This window comes from Arachis hypogaea, chromosome 17 (genome assembly GCF_003086295.3).
Source record: "Arachis hypogaea cultivar Tifrunner chromosome 17, arahy.Tifrunner.gnm2.J5K5, whole genome shotgun sequence".
In the NCBI taxonomy this organism is placed as follows: Eukaryota; Viridiplantae; Streptophyta; class Magnoliopsida; order Fabales; family Fabaceae; genus Arachis; species Arachis hypogaea.
Window position 1 is genome coordinate 25,580,456 of NC_092052.1, and position 10,339 is coordinate 25,590,794.

General features: G+C 35.8%; 1 protein-coding gene across 1 annotated transcript; it reads left to right on the top strand.

Annotated features, from left to right (window-relative positions):
• The first annotated feature begins 557 nt into the window (after nucleotides 1-557).
• LOC112763048 (uncharacterized) lies at nucleotides 558-2,982 on the top strand. Its single transcript, XM_025808820.1, has 2 exons — nucleotides 558-1,303; nucleotides 2,733-2,982. Exons 1-2 carry the CDS (start codon nucleotides 558-560, stop codon nucleotides 2,980-2,982), a joined length of 996 nt encoding a protein of 331 aa, XP_025664605.1.
• The last annotated feature ends 7,357 nt before the right edge of the window (nucleotides 2,983-10,339 follow it).

Sequence of the window (10,339 nt, forward strand, 5' to 3'; positions counted from 1 at the left end):
TTCAACCTAACAGTGCATCTAACCTGGCATCCATGATTACAGAAATTGCAAAAAGCCAATAAAGCTTTATACAGAAAATCAAAGCCTCCCTCCGAAACTTGGAGACACACGTGGACCAGGCAAAACAGCAATTATCTGGATAGATAAGAGAAGAATGCCAAGCTATTCAATTGAGGAGTGGCAAGATCTTAGATACCCAATCTCAGAACAATAAAACACAGGACGAAAAGGAGACATTAGAGATTGAAAATGTAGCAATCCAGAGCATCATCCAGGGCGCTGAATGCCCAAGAGAGAGCAAAATGGGCATTCAACGCCTAGAGATGGGAGGAGCAATAAATGCCAATCCAAAGGATGTTTCCCTCAGATACCATGATAACCCCTTTCCAGTCACCCTGGATACGCATCCTGCACTGCCAAAAGCCCCAGAGTATAAGGCCAAGCTACCATATCCTCAAAAACTTCAGAAGGCAGAAAATGACAAGCAATTTGCCAAGTTCTTGGAAGTTTTCTAGAAGCTTGAGATAAAAATCCCCTTTGCAGAGGCTCTGGAACAAATGCCTACCTATGCTAAGTTCATTAAGGACATATTGAGTAACAAAAGGGACTGGAGAGAGGCAGAAATAGTTATAATTACCAAGGAATGCAGTGCAGTCATTCAGAGAAATCTACCGGAGAAACTGCAAGATCCTGGGAGCTTTATAATCTCCTGCACCATTAGAAATACCTGTATAAAGAAGGCTTTATGTGATCTTGGAGCTAGCATCAACCTAATGCCACTGTCACTGATGAGGAAACTCCAAATTGAAGAAATAGAGCATATCCGCATCTGTCTTCAACTTGCTGACCCCTCAGTTAAATTCCCATTGGGAGTAGTGGAAGACCTGCTTGTGCAAGTGGGACCATTTACCTTTCCTGGAGACTTTATGATACTGGATATGGAAGAGGAAAAGAATGCATCCATCATTTTAGGAAGGCCTTTTTTAGCCACAGGAAGAACTATCATAGACGTCCAAAAGGGAGAAGTGACACTTAGAGTCAATGAAGATGAGGTTGTACTGAATGCAGTCGAGGCTATGCAATACCCAAATCCCTCTGAGGAATGCATGAGGATAGACGCCATAGAGCCCTTGGTCAAAGAAGTGTTTGAAGCTGAAAAACTTGAAGAGGAACTGGACACTCTTCTTCAAGACACTCTGCCTGAACTGGATGAGCCAGCACCTCAGAAGGAGGCACTAAACACGCCTAGTGTAGAGGAAGGGCCTCCTAAACTCGAGCTAAAGCCTTTACCCCGATCCTTAAAGTACGTGTTCCTAGGGGACAAAAACACTTATCCAGTAATCATCAGCTCCTCCCTAAAGTAGCATGAAGAAAAGGCACTGATTCAAGTACTCAAGAGCCATAAAACTGCTCTCGAGTGTTCCATAAGTGAATTAAAGGGGATCAGTCCGACCAAATGTATGCACAAGATCTTACTTGAAGATAATGCTAAGCTAGTTGTGTAACCATAGAGATGATTGAATCCTGTTATAAAAAAGGTGGTCCAGAAAGAAGTCACAAAGCTTTGGGAGGCTGGAATCATATATCATATCTCAGACAGTCCATGGGTGAGCCTAGTGCAAGTGGTGCCCAAGAAGGGAGGGATGATAGTAATCCACAATGAAAAGAATGAGTTGATCCCAACAAGAACTGTCACAGGATGGCGCATGTGTATTAACTACAGGAGGCTCAATAACGCCACAAGGAAGGATTACTTCCTCCTGCCCTTCATAGATCAGTTGCTCGAGAGACTAGCCGGCCATGCGTTCTATTGCTTTCTGGATGGATACTCAGGCTACAATCAAATTGTAGTAGATCCTCAGGACAAAGAAAAGACGGCATTTACATGCCCTTATGGAGTATTCGCCTATAGAAGGATGCCATTTGGCCTCTGTAATGCCCCTGCAACTTTTCAAAGGTGTATGCTTTCCAGTTTTTCAGATGTGGTTGAAAAGTTCATGGAGGTATTCATGGATGACTTCTCTGTTTTTGGTGACTCCTTTGACTCTTGCCTTAATCATCTAGCCTTAGTTCTGACACGATGCCAAGAAATAAATCTGGTTTTAAATTGAGAGAAATGTCATTTTATGGTAAGTGAGGGGATTGTTCTTGGTCATCGAATTTCAATAAAAGGAATAGAGGTTGATCAAGCTAAGGTGGAAGTAATTGAAAAATTACCAGCACCTACTAACGTTAAGGCAATCAGAAGTTTCTTAGGGCATGCAGGATTCTACAGGAGGTTTATAAAAGACTTTTCAAAAATTACAAAATCCCTGTGCAATCTTCTAGCTACTGACACACCTTTTGTTTTTTTATAAAGAATGCTTGAATGCCTTTGAAACTTCAAAAGCAAAGCTTGTCTCTACACCCATTATTACCGCACCAAATTGAAATCTGCCATTTGAATTAATGTGTGACGCCAATGATTATGCCATAGGAGCAGTTTTGGGGGGCAGAGGCAAGACAAGCTTATGCATGTCATTTATTATGCCAGCAGTGTTCTGAATGATGCTCAAAAGAACTACACCACAACAGAGAAGGAATTACTAGCGGTCATCTATGCAATTGATAAGTTTAGATCCTATTTAATTGATTCAAATGTTATTATTTGTAATGACCATGCTGCTCTTAAATACCTTCTGACCAAGTAGGATTCTAAACTAAGATTAATCAGATGGGTGCTTCTCTTTCAGGAATTCGACATTGAAATCAGGGACAGAAAGGGGGTCAGAAAATCAGGTAGCTGATCATTTGTCCAGGATTGAGCCTGAGGAAGGAACGCCACCACCTACTACTGCTGTGAATGAGACATTCCCAGATGAGTACCTCCTTGTGATTCACAAGGCATCGTGGTTTGCAGACATTGCAAACTATAAGGCCATGCGGTTCATTCCCAAAGAGCACACAAAACAACAAGTCGAAAAACTTTTGTATGATGCTTAGTACTACTTGTGGGATGAACCCTATTTCTTTAAGAGATGCTCAGATGGGATGACCATGCGTTGTGTTTTAGAGGAGGAAGCCTAGCAGATTCTTTAGTGAGCATCTTATACCTTTTTTCTAGTTACTTTTATATTGTTTTTAGTTAGATTTTAATTACTTTTACTTTATTTGAGTGCAAAAATCACCTTTGGATGCTACGTTGAGTTTTTCTTGTGTTTTTATGGTTTTAGGTGAAATTTAGAACAGTTTGGAGAAGCCTGGAGAAAGAAAGGAAAATGCTGGCAGCTCCCCCTGAGTGCTAAACGGCCACCTGGCGTTCAACGCCAGCAGGGGGGCATAGAGTCAGAGGCGCGCTTCCCTCTCTGGCGTTCAACACCCAATCCTGGCGTTGAACGCCAGCAAGCAATCCGTTTTACATTCTATTGGGCCTCCATGTGGATTTAGCATTTATTAGTTCTATCTTATTTTATCTTTGTAATCTTTATTTTAAAATAATATCTTTTAGGTTAACATTTATTATTAGGTTAGTAGTTAAAGGAAAAGATCAAATAGGTTTAGAACCTTCTTCCTTCTGCATCTTTTCAGAACCCTATTTTCTCTGTAGGTCATGAGTAACTAAACCTCCTAGTTAAGGTTAGGAGCTCTATTTATCTCTATAGATTAGGATTATTATTCTTCTATTTTAATTAATATTTGATTCAATTCTAAGGTGTTGTTTTCGTTCTTAATCTTATGAATTTGGGTGAAACGAGAGTATGACCCTTATTCTACATGAGCTCTTGTGATTCTCGAGAGAGCTATCTCGCTTGAGCTACATCTTGAAAACACTCCTCCTAAACTGCTAATTACATGAACTACTAATTGGGATATGTGACATAAAATCCTATTAGCTTTGGGTAATTGAGATTTTTGTGGCGTTAAACTAGTTTTCTGAACTTCACCCTCTAATCTAAATTGAATGACCACGAGAGTAGCTTTGTGTGAGGATTAGAGGAGATTAAATCGCTAAGAGATTAGGTTTTAATCACTTATTGTTTGCCATAGAATGAATCACTCATTGTTAAAATAGTTGGTAAGACGTTTTAATCAGGAAAGATAAACATCTCTGAGACCTTAACTGTTTTCCTACATCGATTTTACACTAAACCTTTAATTACTTTCTTCATTATCTTGTTTTATGTTCTTTCAACACAACCATCTTTTACTGTTTACCTGACTAAGTCCAACAGGATAACTATTACTTGCTCAGTCCAACAATCCTCGTGAGATCGACCCTCACTCACCTGAGGTATTACTTGGATGACCCGATGCACTTGCTGGTAAAGTTGTGCGAGTTCTAATTTCATGCACCATCCACCTAGATTCAAATCCTAGCTTCTCCAAAATGAACAAAAAAAATGCCACACAACACGATCATAGGCTTTGCTCATATCCAATTTAACAGCCATTTCACTCGATAGGCCCCTCTTCTTTCTCTTTAGATAGTGCATACATTCATGAGCGACTAGGACATTGTCTGAAATTAATCTACCCTTAATGAAGGCACTTTGATTAGGGATGATCAGCGAAGTCATAAATTTCTGTAGCCTATGGACTAGTACTTTAGAAATAATTTTATACACAACTGAGGAGAGGTTGATGGGTCTAACCTGTGTCACATCCTTTGCATCAGGAATCTTAGGAATGGGACAGATTTGTGTATGGTTGAAGCTCTTTAGTAGTCTACCATTGACAAAGAAACTACAAACAGTCTTAAAAACATCCTCCGCTACTAAACTCCAATAGAATTGAAAGAATTTAGCCCTAAATCCATCATCACCAGGGGCGCTCTGGGGGGTGAACACTAAAGACCGCACGTTTTACCTCATCAAAACTGACCAGTCTAGTTAATTTTCTGTTCATGATTGCTGAAACTTTGGTTTCAAAATCTTTGAATGCTTGTGCCAAATTAGCTTGGTTAATCGATGTGAAGATATCCTTGAAGTATGTTTCAGCTACTTGTGCAATTTCCTCACGAGTGGTAGCATACGTACCATCATTCTTTTCCAGTTTCCAAATTTTATTTCTCCAGATTCTGGATTAGAATGATTGGTGAAAGAAACTTGTATTTCTGACCCCTTCTTTTAGCCACTTTACACGAGATTTCTCCCTCAAATAGCTTTCCTTCCTAAAGTAAGCATCCTCTAGTTTATTTTCCAAGGCTTCAACCTGTTCTCCCCCTGTAATACCCTCCTCTCTGAGAATTTCAACCTGAGATGTGAGTTCACCAATGTTCTTCTTTAAAATAGATTTGTTCTGTTGCTGCCATTATTGAGCAATACGGTGCCTACAATGCCTCAAATTTTTAACCAAAAAAATATTGTTGAGCCATCCACCCATTCCTTCCAAGCTTCAGTGATAATTACCAGAATTTCTTCTAAACCACACCATCTCTCCTAAAATTTAAAGCTCCATTTAGATATTTCCATGACCGGATTTGTATCAAGGAGGATAGGCGCATGATCTGAACCGTTTTTTGCGAGTCGAGACAGCGAGGCTAATGGAAAACAATCCATCCACTCACCGTTTGCAAGTGCACGGTCAAGCCGCTCCCTGATCTGGTCATGTCCTCGTCGCCTATTAGTCTAGGTGAACCTTCTCCTAATCATACCCAAGTCCTTCAATCCACCCCATCATTAAAATTCACAAATTCAGAAATAAATGAAGCTGATTTTAATCCCCCTCCTTCCTTCTCATCGAGACTCACTATAATATTAAAATCACCCATAATTACAACTTTTCTAAAGAAACACTATACAAAAGAGGAAAATTCTATGTATTGGGTAGACCAAATCCCATCCAAGCTATTTAATGTACCCCAATCAATCCCCAAGAATAGTTTAAAGCAGGATCAGTTACCTTGGCAGCTATAAAATACTCTTTTTCAACAAGAATCTCAACCGTTGTGCCCTCCTTCCATGCTAAAGCCAATCCACCATCTATACCCGTCGGACTAACAATCCTCCAATCTGTAAAATGACAAGATCTCAACTTACTTTCTACCAGATAAGATTGGTTTTTTGTTTCACATAGAAACACAATCTCATGAAAATGAGATTCGCACATCCCTTTAAGGTTATGAACTGTCAGGAATTTTCCCAAACCGTGACAATTTCATGAAAGAACTCTCATGGCGAATTAAAAGAAAAGAATAAAGAAGGCAATAAAGAAAGGATTAAAGAAGAAATTGACAAAAATAAAATATTAACCTAGACGGCACAAAAAATTCTGTTTTAGGATAAACCCTAGTAGAACAAGTTGAAAGAGTACAAACTCCTCACGTGGTTCAACAAATTTTGACTTGTTAAAAGAATTAAAAATAAGAGAAAATATTTTCTCTCAATAATCATGACATTTTTCTCAATTTATAATTTTGTAGGGTTGTTATACTCTTCTCATAATTAAGATATAATAATTTGGCAAATTATCATTTTAGTATTGTTAAAGAAAGGAATTTTGAGTGCATAGATCGAAGTGATGTATGTACTTAATATAGTGCGGTTTGTTTTTAATAAGCATACTCAAATGAGCTTTTGTGATATGCACAAGTAATAGTTTTAAATATGATTCCATATAGGGGTTTAATAATAATTATTAATTTTTTACATATAATATAAATATTTTTAAAATTTATTTTGAACATTCTTAATTTTTTTATTCTAAACTCGCTGCACTCGCCTCTTTATACACAAAACCACCACCACCACCATCTCTACTCTTCTCTGGTTTTCTGTCGTCGTCGTCCAGCCCAGCAATCATTGCTATTCTCAGTTCCTCTTCCTGCATCGTTCTTAGCCTCTTTCTTTGCATCATTTGTTCTCAACCTCGGAGCGTCCTGTTCTCTCTGCTGTTGTCGGGGCATCCGCGTCGTTTCATTGTCGTTCAGTGTCGTTGTTCTCAATGCTCAACGCTGTTGTCTCAACAGGCAGCGGCGACATGGGTCTCAGTGAGTTAGCATCCTCATCAGCGCCGTGCTGTTGTGGTGTTCCGTCTCTTCTTTCATCATTGCACTTCCAAAGTTCCAATGAATTGTCAGCGTTAGGTATGAATTTGCTTCATTGATTTAACTCGATTCTTTTGTTTCATTCATCTGCGAGGCCGAGATTGGAGGAGGCAGCCACATGCAGAGGCAGAACAATGTGAGTGGGTGAGAGCTATGACTTGTGAGTGTGAACCACGAGGATGAAAATTGCCTGAGGTGCAAGGTCGGTGGCTAGCGAGGGTGCAAGGTCTGAGACCGTAAGGTCGGAGGCGGCCATAAGCAGAGGCAGAGCAGTGTGATCGAGCTAGGGCTCTGTAACTTGTGAGCGCGAAACAAGAGAGAGGGTGGTGGTCGCCTGAGTTGCGAAGTCAGAAGCTGGCAGGATGCAACCTGGAAGATCGGCGGCGGTCACAGGTAGGAGGCAGAACAGTGTGAGTGATCGGGTGAGGGCTCTCTATAAACTGAAATCGAAAGGGCTCTCTGTGATGGCAAAGCAGTTTTTTATTCAAAACTAAAACCAAAAGGGCGGTTTTGAATAAAATTTGGATTTTTGGCGCTCCCGGCTGGTGCAAAGTTTGTTGGGGAGATGATGTATTCCAAATTTTGTGTTGGATAGGGTCCTTCAATTCATGTTCTGATCCTATTGGATGAACTCAAGTGCCGTCTGAGTTTCTTCATTTTTAATATTTTTAAAAATGTAAATTGTAAATGATTAAGAAAAGGTCTGAAAATATTATTTTCGTTCTCCATAGGCATGTTGTTTAAAAAAATAATAAATGGAGCTATGCTTGACATCTAAATATTTTTTCATTCAAGTTTTATTCAAGTAGGTCCAGTACAACATCAACAAAAATCACTCTCATTAGAAGAGCGTTATTACACGCGCTTTAAGAATAAAGAGATGGTACTAAAAAAAGATAAAATTATAGTAATAGTATCTAAAAGATAAGTTCTAGAGCGTTGATACTTAAAAAATAAATATTTAATAAAATTAAATCTAAATTTAATTTTGAATTATTTAAATTAAGTTGTCTTTTTAAATCTTCACTATATAATAATCTTAAAAGATAAATATTTAGTAAAATTAAATTTAACAGTAATGTTAGCCAAAAAATATTTAAAATATATTTCAAAAAAAGATATTTATAATTGTTTAAATAAATATATATATTGTTTAATTGTGCATAAATATTCTATTTGGTGATGGAGGTCAATAGATTTCATAATATATTTCAGTAAACTAATTTTGTAAAGACAAAAAAATTTAGTTAATATAAAATATGGGTGTATAAATAAGCACTAACATACTGATTAATCTAATATTTTAAAATATGTATAATAATAAATGAGAAGTTAATCAATATGATGATTATTTCATATTTTAATCAAGAGATATTGGAATTGAGTTTTAGAAACAAAAACGGTACTTTTTTATAAGTTATATATAATTAAGGTTATTTTGGAAAAAAAATTATTTTAGAATAGTAAAAATATTTGGGATAAATTATAGACAAATTTAAAATATAAATAATATTTTTATACTAAATGTTAAAATTTTTCAATAAACGTTTGAAATTCGTTTGAAAACTAATGCACTTTCATACGGAATTTACAAATTATGTTATTTTCGTTTTAAATTTGTGGGAAAAAATTTTGGCTACTTCGAAGAGTAAGCTATGGTAAAAGTATTTAAGATTAATTACAGACAAATTTAAGATAAAATTAACATTTTTCAAGATGCGTCCCAAATTCGTTTGAAGTTATTGCGCATATTTGGATGGAATACGGACAAATTTTAGTTTTTGTCTAAAATGTGTTGCTAAACTCTATGAAAATTTTGGCGCCATCCAAAAAAAATTGGCGCCAAAATTTGGAACAAAATTTAGACAAATTTATGACAAAATATATTCTTTCAAAATCTCCACTAAAAGTTGTTCAAAATTTGTCTCAAATTTGTCCAAAATTAAAAAGACATTCAGACGAAATAAATTTCGTTTGAAATTTTTGTCTGAAAAAGCTTTATTTCTAGTAGTGATTGCCTTTGACATTCTCAAGACCTTATATGTTATGTGCGTGGCACCTTTACCATGCTGAGAATTCCCGATTTTCATCCCATACTATGTTGTTTTTCAGATGCAGGTCGAGAAGCACCTCGCTAGGCGTTTGGAATTCTGCAGCAAGTGGTTTTTGAGATTTTATTTTGGTGTATAATTTTGTTTAATCTTATGTACTTAACTCTTCGAACAACTTATTTTATTTTATACTTCTTAAAGGATTAAGGAAAACTAGGTTTTATATATGTATTTTAAACTTTAGTTGTGTATCTTTATATTTATGTCTCTATATATTTGTGTTTATGTATTTAAAAGATATTAACTAAATACAACCATAATAGCTAATATAAATTAGTGACAGTTATAGTTAAGTGATGTGATCAAACGAGGCGTTAGTTTTACAGCTTCCTGTGATTTTGATGGTGTTAGCTATTATTTTTGATATTATAAAAAAAGTACTTAGACAAGATTAACATCTAATTAACCAACTGTATATCCGTGGGTAATAGAAGCATTCTATTATTGCAAAAAACATGCATTAGCCACATTTGTAACTGTGCTTAAACATGAAAATTAAATTAAAATTTGCATGCCATAGAAAAGACCCACAATTAGGATTACTCTATGCCATATTACCAATAATCCATCGTTAATTCGAAGTTATCTCAATAAGGAAAAAAAAACTCCCTTTTTCATTGGGAAAGACCCACAATTATTATATTACTGCAGAGGGAACTACCCTATAAAAACATTCCAGAGGGTACTACTAAATCAGGGATGCCCTTGCTTGGGAATTAATATTCCTTTCAAGGCCAATGGTGATTGACCGATAGGGTATGAAGTGAGTCATGACTCAACCAAAGAGGAAGATTTTACTATAATAATGATCTACAGTATTTGTTAAGAAATTAAAAATAAAAAAAAAAGTTTATGTATAATTTAATAGAGAAAGTTTAGGCTTAATCTTTAATAATAAAAAAATTGCATATAATCCAGGATCATATTAATTAGTATATTTTTTTATATAAATTTTATTTTTTTTATTTTAGATAACAAATTAGACTCTCAAATTTTTATAGTACACAAATTATACGATTCGATTTATAATAAAAAATTTCAATATAAAACTAATCCGAGGATCCAATTTATATGTTTAAAAAAAATTTTAATACTAAAATACAAATCTAATCCTTATATTTGTATATTTAAAAAGTTTAAAATAAAAAAAATAAATCTAATCCTCAAATTTATAAATTTAAAAAAATAATAATAAAAACCACAA

Bases quoted from the DNA above. Each gene is read 5' to 3' on its own strand.
- LOC112763048 (XM_025808820.1), top strand. From the start codon at position 558: ATGCCTACCTATGCTAAGTTCATTAAGGACATATTGAGTAACAAAAGG. The intron at 1,304-2,732 runs GTACGTGTTCCT...CTTCTCTTTCAG, and splicing joins CCTTTACCCCGATCCTTAAA to GAATTCGACATTGAAATCAG.